The following is a 14,282-nucleotide window of genomic DNA, read 5'->3' on the forward strand; positions in this document are numbered from 1 at the left end:
AGAGGATGACACAGAACCTGGATCTGGCAGCTGGAGCATTCCCACTCTTCTCAGGCACGCAGGAACCATGTTTAAGGGGTGGGGGTGGGGGGTGGCAAATACTGGATGATCCTGTACTAATTGCAAATAATATGTATCACACAGAATATGTACTCTGTCTACAGTGGAATTGTTACAAAACAAAAACAAACATATATTTTTAAAACATGCATTTTAAAATTTAAAACACTTCTAAAACTTCACTGATCAAAGAAGAAATCATAACTTAATAATTTTGAACAGAACAATAACGAAGGTACTTCACATCAAAACTTTGAGAAGCAGTGCAATTAGAACTTTGAGGGAAATTTTAATCTTGAATGCTCTCTAAAAGCAGCAGGCTAAAATTAATTAGAAAAAAATTTTTTCAAAAAGTTAGTAAAACAACAGAACACAAGCAGATCAGTTATGATCAGAAGTAAGTTTGGGAGTCTCAATAAAGAAGAATTTTGCATTATTTTTATCATTTTTTAAAAATGCTGAGTATCTATAGAATTGCCAGGTGCTGAAGAGAAGTCATCTATGAGAAACTGCCCTGCCTTCCAGGAAGATTACACAAATCACAACGAAAAATAAAGAGTGGCCAGTAGGAGCAGAGATGTGTAAACAAAGCCTCAATAGTCACAGCTCAGGTGTGGTGATGGGGACGTGGACAGGGCAGCCCTCACCTGCAGCTCTTCAGTCTGAGTGAAAAACCAACTGCCGGTCTCCTGGGATGGTCCAGGAGGAAGGTCTGTGTCCTTAAGGGAGATTCAAGCTTAGGAGAAAGGGGAAGGTGGAAGTCACTTTCCATGAAGAGACTGAGGGTGTAGGAAGCTGGGTTTGCCTTGGTAGGCAGGTGCCAGAGGAAGGAAAGAATAAAGAGGAAAGCGGAGGAAAGAAGTGGGAGGATGGATCTGGAAGGGAAGGACCATGTGCTGATCCTGGAGGCAGTGTAGTGAGAGGAGCAGGCGTCCCAGACTCCATACGGATTTTGGCCAAGAAAGACAGTGTGAGGCGGGAGGCATTTTCCACCCTTAAGCGTCTCAATGAAACACTGGAGGAATCTCGTGTTAACGCTCCTGCCGCCCCAAAGCTCCTAAAATGTTGTAAGCTCGGTTAATTTTGGTAAAATGTAGCCTTTGGCCAAAGTTCTAATAAAACATTTTTAAGAAATGATTAAGGACATTCTGAAGTCCTTCTGGGAAAGAAAGCAAATCATAGGAGTCCAGCCAAACTCAGAATCGACTGGAGCCTGACTGTCACACATCAGAGGAAATCCACTCCTGATGCCAGGTGACGGCTGAATTGGCGTCCAGGAGGCTTCCTGGAGTGATCTCCTGCCAGCGTCCGTTCCGGCCTCAGTGGATGGAGCCAGCTGGGATTGTTCCAACACTTAGTTGTGTGGCTTAGGTTGAAGTGAACTTTCTTAGCTGTTTTTCCTTCATATATAAAATTGTGAAAATGATACAGGATTCTTGAGGTAATTATTGATCACATAGAAAAGTGCCCAGCACCGCAGGCATCCGCCACATCGTAGGTAGATCAGCTGTTGCTCCCCATCGTTATTGCTGCTCCCTGCAGATCACCGCTGCATCCGAGAGTTACAGCATCCTCAAGTGCTTTCAAACTCGCACAGGCACGTGGCGGCTCCACCTCCTGGCTGGGGTCCACCCGAGCTGTGACTTCGCTTGCTTCACCGCATCCTGTTAACAGTTCCAACCTCTCTTCAAAGCTGCCTCGTGTCGTCCACGTTGACACTGCCCACTGTGTCCCCAGGGGATGTGGGAGGGACGGCAGGACAGCACCTGGCCTTTCATGCTGTCCTTTGATGCCTGCTCTAATGCTTTTACTCTGCTCTTGGCTTCCTCTTTTATTCTGCTCCTGACTCATTCACGTATCAAACGTTCACTGAGTGCCTAGGTACTAGGTTGGACACAGGGACACAAAGTTGGCACAAGCACAGTCGTGCCCTTAGGAGGTCCCAGTCCAGTGGGAGGGACAGACGTGCTCAGAGAGCCACAGAGTAACCGGACAAGTGGTGGGGAGGGTTGGTAGGGGACTTTGGGGGCCCATGTGGTGAGGCACTAACTCCTCTGGGACAGACAGAGGAGGTTTCACAGAGGCATCTGAGCAACTTTACAAAGATGCTCAAGGGCCAGCCCTGGTGGCCTAGTGGTTAAGCTCAGTGCGCTCCACTTTGGCAGCCGGGGTTCAGTTCCCGGGTGTGGACCTACACCACTCGTCTGTCAGTGGCCACCCACATTCAAAACAGAGGAGGATTGGCACAGATGTTAGCTCAGGGCAAACATTCCCCAGAAAAAGTTTGAAAAAAGATGATCAAGGGCCCCCAGTCCGTGAGGAGGTGGTGAGGATGGGTAAGGAGGAGAGAGGAAAAGGAAGAGATGCTACAGACGGAGTATTGGGCAGAAGAGCGTGGACTCAGGCTCAGCTGCAAGGTTTCAAGGGGAGGCTCAGAAAAAAAACGAGTGAAATTCAGGGAAAAATAAAATATTTCCAAAAGATATTTTGCTCGGATTAAAGAAAAGCTTTTTTTCCCCACAAACGCCTAAGATTGCTCAAGGCAAGAGCATCTGTGTTCACTGTAATTCCTGCCGAAAAGATGAGACCTTTGAGACTCACGGCATCCTCCACAGAGACGCAGTGGTAAACAGACACCAGCAAGGCGCCTCTCAGCATCACTGGGGAGGAAGGTTGGTCCAGTCTGAAGGACCCTTCCTCCACCTTCCTTCTCCTTGCAGCGCAGTCAGCAGACGTCACTGGCTCTCCCCTCCTCACAAGAGCGTCCTTGGACGGGAAGAAGGGTGAGTAGGCAGCCCAGCGTCACCATGTGCATCTCCCATCCTTTTATCCATTCCCAGACTTGGAAAAAATAAAAATAAAAAACACTCTCGTTACCTGCTTTCCCTCAATAAAACTGGCATTACAGCAAAATAAGCCCAACCCAAGGAGCAGAGCCAGCGAAAGAGCAGCCCCCGACTCTCGCTTTAACTCAGCCTCCAGGACCAGTGGTTTACTCAGGGGTCGCCGCCGGGAAGGCTCCCTCAAGAGTGATGAGGGGATGTGACCACATTCTAGGACAAAACAGAGAAAAAACGTTCTGGGAGTGTAAAAGATGAAAAATGGACAGAAAAAGTAACTTTTGACGACTCTGCCAGGTTCCTTCTTTGTCCCCAGACTCTCCTCTGACTCTGACAACTGGCAGATTTCCTGCAGGTTTCTATCATTTCCTCAGCCCTGAGGAAACAGACCTAGAGGCAGAAACTCTTCAGAACTCCTTGGTAGGTGGACGACGTCATGCTCCAGAGCAGGGAGAGGGGAGGGCAGGGGCAGGTGTCCCTCGGTGTGCACAGGTCGCGCTCTGCAATGCTCTCTGCCGCCGAGGGTTGTCCGGTGGGGCAGGTCATCGGGGTTGTTCATCCCAGGTGATCATTGGTGTCAGCACTTCTAGTGAATACTGGAAAGGCGTCTGCTTCCCAGGCCCCTTACAGGCCATGCACACACCACACCTCCCGCCCCGTGGAGGTTAATTCTGACATTCCCATGGAGACAGTCACCGAAAATGGGCCCTATTTAGATTTTAAAGCATTAGAACAGGAAAGTGCTAACTTGTTATCTAACATCAAGGAGCAGTAAATGGTTTAACGTTAATGCTGTGTGAGTTATAAGAGTTTTGCTACATTTAGAGGGTGGGGAGGGACATTTTAATTACTATAAAGCTACTCAAGATCACAGAGCAAGTATTTTCTTACTATTTTGTAAACAACACAACTCTTTTCATCTCGATCAGCCCCAACTGTGGTGGTGCCATTTTGCATGCAGACCACTCAGGCTGAGAAGCATTGAATTTAATTTGTGCAAAAGTTGAAGGTGGAAAAGCGTGAAATTAACTTGATGCATTTTTACGGCATTTTCCATCTCCCGGCTTCTCTCAGCCTTTCCAATCCAGAACGACGTGATTGGCCGTGTCGGGGTCTCCCCGCCCTGGAGCTCCCACTACCCTCTGCTCAGTGAGATCCAGGGCTTCTGTATGTATGTGGCCCATCCTTCCTTGGTCCACAGGAACCCAGCAGGAGATGCTGGCTTATTTGGCTGGATGTTTACCTTGGCAGAGCTTCAGTCTGTGCTCAAGGTTCACTCTTCTTTGTGACTCAGCTCTCTCAGGAGTATGTGTGTGAAACAGCCAAAGATGAGTCAACTCATTCAAGAAATCGTTCAGCACGGTCTGAACGGTTTGCAAAGATTTTGAGAGAAAGCTGAGCCTTTTATAAGGCGATACAGTGCACAGCAACTCAGCAATCCTTCGCTAGTGTTACACCCACAAACTTGCAAGGTTATTACAGACTCACCTCCACCTGTGAGGATAAAGCTGCGATATCCCATATAGGATCAATGAAAGAAACACTTCTCCATGGTTTCAAAAACCCATAGAACAAAAGCAGATTGAAGGCTATTACGCTCAGAAACAGAGAGGCAAATGGATACGAGACTGTGGGCTGGCTACTGCAGGTTCCACGTAGTGACTGGTTGTTACGTGTTACAAGAGATGCCTGAGAGAGGTGACATAAGCACTCCTCTCATTAAAAGTCCAGGAAGACATTGTTATCAGTTCTATTCATCTTCCGATATGATCGTTCAAATAGTATTATTCAAATAATAGGTCGTGCAGAGATTCTGGAGTTTTTCCAGGAGAGTTTTACAAAGGGACATATTTGTAATATTGTAGAAGGATGATTAAAAAATGAAATGTATAAACTCCACAGATTGCAAATTCCACATTACTCCATTATGTCTGTCATTATTTAAAAGGTAATGATCAATGAATATTTTCTACATGTTCATAGAAATAACTATGCAGTAATTTTTAAAAGTTGTCTATTTAAAATTTCTTCTGCTCGTGACCATGTGTCTTTCCCAGCGCTGGCCAGCTTTCCTTAGAAGAACCTCATCTACCACACTAAATAATTTATCTCTTTTTTGAGAGAAAATAAGGTGTATCTCACCCCCAGATGGGGCTGTCCTTCATTTCCAATACTTGACACAAAGCCAGAGCGTCTGCAGGAGTTGGTTCCGCCTGCTGGCCTGGACGCCCGGTGGTGGGGGCTCTCTGCTCGAATGTGTTTTATGCAGCATCGTGCACTGATATCTGATAAATATAAACAAATAATTGCACGTTGATTGATGCCCCGATTCTGCCACACATAAAGAAAGGCCTTCTGGTTTCTGAAAGAATGATTTTAAATGATTCCAGCTCATTGGCAGTGACTTTCAAGGAAAATTTAAAGGGCCAAATAATAAACTTATAATTTAGGAAAATGGGAAAGGTACCTTTCCATTAATATGGAAAATATAAAATCGCCAAAGAGACAGAGAGAAAAAGTAGAAATGAGAGAACTTTGTGTGTTGGAAAAGAAGTGGTTGATTTATATCAAAAGTAACTTAATACTCACAGAAACTCACAAGATAGGGATTTTCATCCTTATTCTGCAAACGAGAAAACTGAAGATCTGAGAATTTGTTACTTGCTGGACATTATACAAACAAAATATGATGGAACTAGCATAAAAACCAGTTTTAACAAACACAGAACTTAATTCTGAGTCTAATTAATATATGTGGTTTGGGTATTTAATTAAGATAGAGGATTTCTGGGCCAGCCCCAGGCCCTGTGGTTGAGTTCAGCACACCCCACTTCCGTGGCCTGAGGGGTTCAGTTCCTGGTGTGGACCCACACCACTGGTCTGTTGGTGGCCATACTGTGGTGGCAGCTCACATACAAAAAGAGGAAGATTGGCAATGGATGTTAGCTAAGGGTGAATCTTCCTCAGCAAAAAAAAAAAAAAGATAGGTGATTTCTGTACTCAAAAGGATTTTATTTGTTTTCATGTGTAATTTCATCTCCCCCCACATCCCTGAAATGTAAGCTCCTTCAGGACAGGATTTTATGTTCCTCTCACCACTGTAAACCCAACATGAAGAATGGCCCCCAGTATCAACACACCTGTGTGTTCTGGGTGACGTCCACCACATGGGACTAAGATTCTGACAGCAAGAACCCTCACAGTTCACCGAGAATCTTTAGCTAGCGAGCATGCAGTCTTGTCAGATCAACGAAATTGGGGTCATTTCTGACATTCTGAGGGGACAGAAAAGAGAAATGTAACGACAAATCTCCCTGAACTCTGGCTTTACCTTCTTCCTCCAAATGCGAGCAAAATTAATTTCCAGACTGGATGCTCTTAAAATTCCCTGGAAAATCAATAGCACAAAGTGCTAAGACTAAGGTTAGATGATTAATTCATCAATTGATTCTCCTTTATGTTTTCTGGCAGGAGACGGTCTTTTCAAGGTCGGTGACGACTACTTGCCCTCTGACTCTCCTGATCTTCACTCTCCTGGTTGCTGCATTTCTCCTTGAGGACCACCCACTATTGCGAGGCAAAGGTCTCAAACCTTCCACCTCAACCCACTCTAATAGGGTAGAACCGAGGAAAAGACTTGACTGGAAACACTGAGTCCAGGAGCAGCCTGTGAGGGAGCAGAGTCAGTCCACAGGAACACGCCAAGACAGAAAATCCTAACAAGGTTATTAACCCAAAGTCAGAACTGCATAGAGAGCATCGGAAGCTGGTTCAGAGGCAACAAATGCGAGAGAGAAGCAGGTCATGGGAGGAAAGGGAGGGTGTCTGGTTCATAGTCACCTGACCAGCACATGGTCCTTTCTGTGACTCGGGTCCCTCCCAGTGGGGACCTTCCGAGAAGATTTTCATTCTGGGTGCCCCCTTTCTCTCTTCTTCTCTGTCTCCGGCTTCTCTTAATCCTGTGCCTGATCTTTCATAACCCTCTTAGGTTTTATTCTCATCCCTACACACTCCCCCTTAAAAATCTCACATTCTAATAGTTTCAGGTTTCCCTTTGGTGCCAATTACAACAAAGTGCCCCTTTCTGTCCACATTGATCTTTCTTTGAGCCCTTATTTCATCTAAGCTGCATACAACACATCTTCACTCAGAAATGCTCCTGAATTTCAAATTTAGCAATATTAACAAATATTTTCACAGGTATTTTTTACACGTTTCCATCATTGCTGGCTGCATCGGCGTCCTCCTCACCTTGCGTCCTGATTGTGGCCACACGTTCTCATCTGGCAATTCTCCCTTCACTTCCTTCCTCTTCAAATCCAGCTTGTACGAACTTCCAGTTAAAGAGAACGCCACTTGTATTTTTATCACATTATTCCTCCGACTTAAAAGGAAAAATTCTTGATTAGCATTCTATTACAATGAAGTTCCTTAATGTATTTTGTATAGGAACTCTTGCTTTTTTGAGATTTCTCAAAGCGCCAGCTAGAGGCCATGTGCCAGCTGGAGCCCATAGCCTGCGTCCTGTATTTCAAGGCCCTGTTTGGTCCTCCTCTGACCACAGCTCCCTCCAATCCACACCCGCTACACCTGGAAAGGTCTGTCCTCCTGGTACTGAATCATGAGGCAAATTTGAGCAAGTCTAGGTCCGAGGAGTGGCCGAGGAAGCGGTGTTTGCCGAGGGTTAGGGGAAGCTGGGAGCTGCGTGCTCAGGGCCCCAGGCTCCCGGGGAGGGATGAAGCTGGGGTCAGGGCCCACGCCTGTCCTGCCGGGAGCTGCAGCTTTCTATCGTTGCATGAACAAATTACCACACTCTTACCAACTGAGAACAGCGCGAACTCATCGTCTCACGGTTCTGTAGACAAGAACTGCAGACACGCCTGGATCGGTTCTCCACTTAGGGTCTCATAGGGCCCAGGGTGTGGTTCTCTGAGGTGAAGTCCAGGACCTCCGGAGGCACCTAATCCTAACGAGGGGAGAAAGCCTGTTTTCCTGAGCCTGTTGTCACAAGCGCACGTACGGCCAGTCAGCTTCTTTGCCGTCCCTGTGAGATGGAACCATGCTCTGCCTCCTCCCCTCCCCCTCCCCACCCCACAACACGCCCCACACACTCCAACGGCTGTGTTCCTTTCTGCATAGCCCGAGACCACCCAACTCCCCAGTCCCTTCGGGCTGCTGCAATGTCTGGCTTCTAAACAACAAGGCTTTATTCCTCCTTGTTCTGGAGGCTGGAAAGTTCGAGATCAGGAAGCCGGCAGAGTCAGTGTCCAGTGAGGGCGGCTTCCTGGTTCACAGACGGCTGTCTCTTCTCTGTCCTCACACGGAGGAAGCGGTGCGGGAGCTCTGTGGGGTCTCAGGTTAGGATACTAATCATATTCATGAGGGCTCTGAACGTACATCCTAATCACCGCCCAAAGGCCCCACCTCCAGGACCATCACATGGGGACGAGGTTTCAACAGATGCACCTGGGGGACACGAGCACCCAGTCGATGGCACGAACCTTCTGTAAAACCCCACTCCTGTCCGTGTCTCTCTCTCAACTTCTAAGGCATGCTCCTGCCCATCTCAGCCGTTTGGAATTTAGCGTTTACAATTCAAATGGCGTTTTAAGCTTTTTTATGTCATAAACACCGTACAATGTCTCTTCCAGATCGTGTTGAGTTCAAGTGGCCTGTATACGTCCCCTAGCACAGAGGGGACGCCCCGAGCTTGCTCAACACTCAGATGATGTGAATTAAGGTGATTTCTTCAATATTTGTTCCCTGTGGATGCTACATGAAAAAAGAATTTGGTGTTAAAATAAGTTAGAGTAGTTTTTACAAGGTTAAAACATGTTTCTTTACTTTAAGACTCCTCAGAGTCTGTAATATGCTCCTGCGTACGGTTACTACCTAAAAGGGAATAATATGACGAGTCTACCAACTTATTGACCTTGCATTTCAAGAGTGTCTTATGCAACTAGTGTTCCAGAACGTATGCTTTTGAAAAGGCTGGCTTAAGAGTTAGTCCTCACCCAGCTCTTTCCAACTATATACTATGTATACGCAGCATATAAAATAATTCCAAATATCTGTCTGTATTCAAAAGGCTAATCTTTATTCCGGCCATCCCACCCAAGCTATGGGCAACTGTTCAGGCTCTACGAGAACTCCCACCTGGTACACAGTTTCCTGCTCACTCACAGTCTTCAGGATAAAAGTTCAGGTCTTTTTCACAAAGTTCATGGAGGTCTGACCTCCATGTCCCTTGGGAAAAGATCCAGAGTAAGCAGCTTTATATCAAACATAGAGTGTTAAGATTCCAGTTATCAGCTGGGTGTGTCCAGGAGGGCACACAGCATCTCTGGCTCTGGAGGGTGTTGAACTCTCTGTTGCTATAAGTCGCTTTGACGTCTGTGAGGTTGACCTGCTCAGGCACTCAGGTTGTGAGCACCACACTGATGGACACAGCAGCCTTCTCAAGTTTTACAGAGCATCTTAGGAGTATATCATCTAAAAGTACTGATGACAAACAAAAGAGTGACTTTCGCTCCCTCCCTCACAGAAATGCTGTGAACACGAATGGCAGGCAGTCTGATACGTGCTGCGAGCTCCTTGGAGGAAGACTATACAGAAAAACAGTACTGGCGTGTGACGATGCCTTCATCTGAGTACTAAGCACTGGTATACTAGGTGACCTTAAAACACACGGTCAGGGGGCCGGCCCGGTGGCGCAGCAAAGTTCGCACGTTCCGCTTCGGCGGCCCGGGGTTCGCTGGCTCGGATCCCGGGTGTGGTCATGGCACCGCTTGGCATGCCATGCTGTGGCAGGTGTCCCATGTATAAAGTAGAGGAAGATGGGCACGGATGTTATCTCAGGGCCAGTCTTCCTCAGCAAAAAGAGGAGGATTGGCAGCAGATGTTAGCTCAGGGCTAATCTTCCTCAAAAAAACACATAGTCAGGGAGGCGTTAACCTCTTTGAGACGTATATAGACAAAATTCATGATCCTATGAGCATCTGAACATCACAAAGCTCTTGGGCTGGGTCCAGTGGGTAAACTTTGACTTGGAAGTCCTGTTTCTCATTGTTTACAAATATAAAATTCATCCAAGTTTCGTGACATACCTCCAGAGTCAGTGAGAACTGGCAGTCCCAGAACCACTGCCATCTGTCATGCTGTCATCTCACTGACCTGCAGGTAACCATGTTACAGAAAACTTCATCTATTCCGTCATAATGCCACGGAACTGAATTTTCCATTAGTACTCTCATACATTGCATTATCCTCAAATACATTCACTTTTTTTTCTAATTGAATTTCTCACTTTTGAAACCAGAGTTTCTTTTATCAATATCGTTATTAGCATTCACATTCCTATTTTAAATGGCAAGCCTTGAAAACATGTTGTTGAAAGCAGTTGTCTGCCATGTTTAGAGTGTTGTAGTTCAGCAAAATTGGAAAATACCTCTACTGCATTAGTAACATAGGAACAAAAGTGCATTTTATCACTTTGAGTATGTAAACACACAGCACAGAAAATCAAATAATAGAATCAAGAGGAGCTATGGTCTCACAGACCCAGCAGGGAACCAGGAGCCAGAAATATCCATGCGCAACCTTCACTCCCACACAGGGCCTATGTCCTTGAGTGTGTTCCCTTCTCTTCATGGAAAAAATTAAAAAGAAAAAAGAAAAAAACAACCTCATTGTAGTCGAAAAAGCGGAAGGTGGTCAGAAACATGACGGGTGCTTCAGCATTATCTAAAGCAAGATTTTCACCTCGGCTGGGACTATTTCTGTCAGTCTCTGTCACCACCTTGATGCTGTGTCTGTCGTGTGCCCTGTGTGGTTCCGGCTGCTTCGTCCCTGCACCTTGAACTGGGACGCCCCCCGGCAGAAGTCAGTCGTTCGAAAGCCCTCAGTCAAACATCCTCGTCCTTCCTTCTTGTTCCTACAACAAACAGTCACATATTCTTAACAGGACAGCTGGTTCAGGAGCCAGTCTGCGTGCCTCATGGTCCCAAGTTTCTCCAAGGATTTGACCAGGTGGAACATGCACCGTTACACGCAGTCACCATCCGTGGTGTCCCAATGGGAAACAGAACGTGTGGCACCTCGCCTGCAATGTGTACAAACTTGTCATTTGAATTAGTCAGAGACCGTTCCGTAAAGACTTACACATCGCCTCATGACAAACAAGGGTCCCCTCACATCAGCAAAACATCCCAAACGCACCCTGAAGGCAAGACCTGTGCGGCTCCTCCGTCTTTCCAGCATCTGGAAAAGTGTTTGATATGTAGAGAGGGGGCCAAGTGTGCCTTTGCTAAATTGACTCTTGTAAGTTAAGCCTCTCTTCATAACTGCACAAGTGATAACGTTTCCCTCGGCACCAGGTGGGGGACCAGGCCGCAGCACCTTTGCAGTCCACTGTCGCAGGTGTGGCTGCTCCTGCCACATTAGACACTGGGCCATCTTGCCTGGACCGTGCGTGGCGGGACCACAGCCTGGACTCTGCCCGGGGCCTGCAGTAGATGCTGCATCTTGGCTCCCAGGCAAACTGCAGCGTGAGTTGCTCCTCTCCTGTCCTGTCCTCTCCTCCCTCAGGCCTGCCTTACACAGGGAGGTCTCCTCTCTTCCCACAGCAGTCGGTTTCTTAGGACTTCTTTGGGCGGCAGTGGGAAACTTCCCTCAGCTACTCCCACCTTCCCCTGCCGGGCGATTGCTCCCTGCCAACCCTTCATGGTCCCGTGCTGAGTGACACATGGCCACCCCCCCCAGAGCCCCGCAGTGGCCCCGGCCCCTCACTGCGGGCTTGCTGCAGTGCAAAGGAACCAGCTTCAGTGAATCAGCTGAAGAGGTGCCCTAAAAGTGTCCCCTTCCTTGAGTTTCTGCATAAAGACACCGCCACATCTCTGAAAGATAAGATATGTACATACTTCTAAATTAACTCCTTTTTAAAATTCATGAGGTTCTTGAGGTTCTATATATAAATGGGAACTATTAGGGAATAGACTTTCTTCCCAGAATATTCCTTTGTTGGACCTCTTCCCTTTCCTGTCTCGTCCAAACGAGACAGAGGCAAATGTCACCATCTCCGGGGAGCCTGGTCTTGTCAGGTGTGCAGGTGGAAAGCCCCACACAGAACTCCCTCTCCCAGACAGAAAGGCCGGCGTAACCGTGTTACCCTACGCAGGAAGTGAGTCTGCTTTGGGGTGAATGCCTGTGGACAGGCGATGAAAATATGGGGATTCTGCTCTGGCCAGGAAATTCCTTAGCCTTTGGCCAAGTCTGAGCCTCTTCGTGTGTAGCAAGCTTGGTGAGACAAGGGGTACATGAACTCAGAGACCCCTAACTATGCCACGTTGCCATCCGGCACAGCGAGAGATCCCCCCATCTAGCTCTGCAGCTCATGTTGGCTTGGCTCATAAGTTGAGACTGGAGGAAACAAGAGCCAGCCCTGGTGGGCTCATGGTTAAGGTCCAGGCTCTCACCACCGAGGCAAGGGTTCATTTCCCATCAGAGATCCACACCACCCATCTGTTGGTTGTCATACTGTGGTTGCTGTGATGCTGAAAGCTCTGCCACTGGGATTTCAGCTGCCAGCAGGGTCACCAATGGAGGACAGTTCTCAGTGGAGCTTGTAGACTAAGACAGACTAGGAAGAAGGACTTCCACTCACTTCAGAAAAACCTGGCAGTGAAAACCCTGTGAACAGCAGTGGAGCATTGTCTGACAGAGCGCCAGAATGTGAGAGAATGGTGCAAAAATACAAGGCAGGGCTCCGCTCTGCTGTGCACAGGGGCGCTGGGAGTCAGAATCCATTGGACCACACTCAGCAAAATAGGAAATGGGAATAGACAGGACCACTAAGCTTAGTGGGCAAAGGGGAATGGATTAAAAGTGGCAGCATTTCACCTTGAAAAACATTGATATAATGGACCCCAACCACAAATTCTCCTTGGGAAAGCTCTGATGTTTTTCCTTACACTCCACACATTGGTAAGTGAAGTCCTCTTTGGCTTTCCAGGCTGGGACCTCAGATAGAGTGAAGGATATGTGAGAACAAACAAATGGAAGACACATGGTATGGGCTCTTCACTGAGTCTGGGACAATTGGCTGCTCCAGCTTTCTAAAAATGAGCCTGTGAATGATTTCGGTCCGAGTCCAGCACAGGAACATGTTAACACAGAGAGAGAACAGAAGGCCTGTGAAAGCTTCAGAGAACAAAGCCTGACGTGCTCATGACCTGTTAAGCGTATGTTATGGTCTGAATGCACGTGTGGCCCCCAAATCATATGTTGACATTCTGACCCTGGATGTGATGATATTAGGGTGGGGCCTGTGGGAGGGAATTGGGTCGTGAGGGCGGAGCCTCAGGAACTGGGGTTTGTGCCCTCATCAGAGAGGCCCAGCGCTCCCTGGCCCCTCCCACCAGGTGAGGGCACAGGAGAAGACTGAGCCAGGAGGCGGCTCTCACCAGATGCAGAACCTGCCAGCACCTTGCTCTTGGACTCCCAGCCTCCAGAGGCGTGAGAAATCCATGTTTGTTGTTTAAGCCCCCCAGTCTGTGGTATTTTTGTTGTAGCAGTCTGAATAGACGGAAACAGCACGTAGGGACCAAGAGAGACCTAGAGCCAACAGGAGGCAGGAATCTGACACCACCGCTTCCACGTCATCTACACGTTCAAAACAAAGAGTGACACAAGACTTGAGGTCTGACAAAAATTAGCAAGGGACACTAATTACTATGTGATGGGCCACTGGTATGCTGGGCAAGGTTCATGTATGTTAGTACAAGAAAAATATCAAGACTTAGAAAGGTACAGAATGGCAACGAAATGATAAACGGTATGAATGTTTATAACTGTGACGAGAAGGGAGAAAAATTAGCTTTATGTTCATTACGAAGGAAGAAATGAGAAGGGATAATTATTGAGGTATCTAAAACTGATGAGTATTGAGAAGGGAGAGACAGGAAATGGCTCAAAAGCAAAAGAGGACACGAGCAGAAGGGAACAAAGAGCTGTGCGTTGCGGCGAATTCAGAGCAATGCATTTGCAGAGTAATTACTGTGGTCTGAGAAAAGGCTGCCCATCTCCAACAGCAGCGTCCAAACCCTGCGTGTATTTTTCCAGTGCGTCAGATGAGTGCTTTTGGGGGTAGGGAGGGCGTGTACAGAGCACAGAATCTGCACAGAGGGATTGGTGCATTTCTCAGGACTAGGAGGCTGCCTTCCTTCCTGAAACGCGAGCTGCTCTCCCTCATTAACTTAACACACTGATCTGGCAGAGCCACATCCTGGAATCCTGAAAACATCAGCTTCCATCGAAACTTTTCATTTCTTGTATGCTTAATTTGGCTTAGTCAGCTTGATGGCAAGTTTGCAATATCATAAATAT

At 47.3% G+C, this 14,282-nt stretch overlaps 1 protein-coding gene across 2 annotated transcripts in view; it reads right to left on the bottom strand.

Annotated features, from left to right (window-relative positions):
• LOC123284259 (uncharacterized) overlaps positions 1-14,282 on the bottom strand; it is a 173,899-nt gene that overhangs the window by 34,194 nt on the left and 125,423 nt on the right. For both annotated transcript variants that reach the window (XR_011501807.1, XM_070504527.1), the window contains 3 exons: positions 7,720-7,866; positions 7,152-7,284; positions 6,041-6,175 (listed from right to left, as the gene is read on the bottom strand). Coding sequence is in view for 1 of the 2 variants with exons in the window: in XM_070504527.1 (XP_070360628.1) it covers positions 7,748-7,866 (119 nt within the window). In the remaining variant the exon portion in view is untranslated. The remainder of the gene's footprint in view (positions 1-6,040; positions 6,176-7,151; positions 7,285-7,719; positions 7,867-14,282) is intronic.

This window comes from Equus asinus, chromosome 3, assembly GCF_041296235.1.
Source record: "Equus asinus isolate D_3611 breed Donkey chromosome 3, EquAss-T2T_v2, whole genome shotgun sequence".
Lineage (NCBI taxonomy): Eukaryota > Metazoa > Chordata > Mammalia > Perissodactyla > Equidae > Equus > Equus asinus.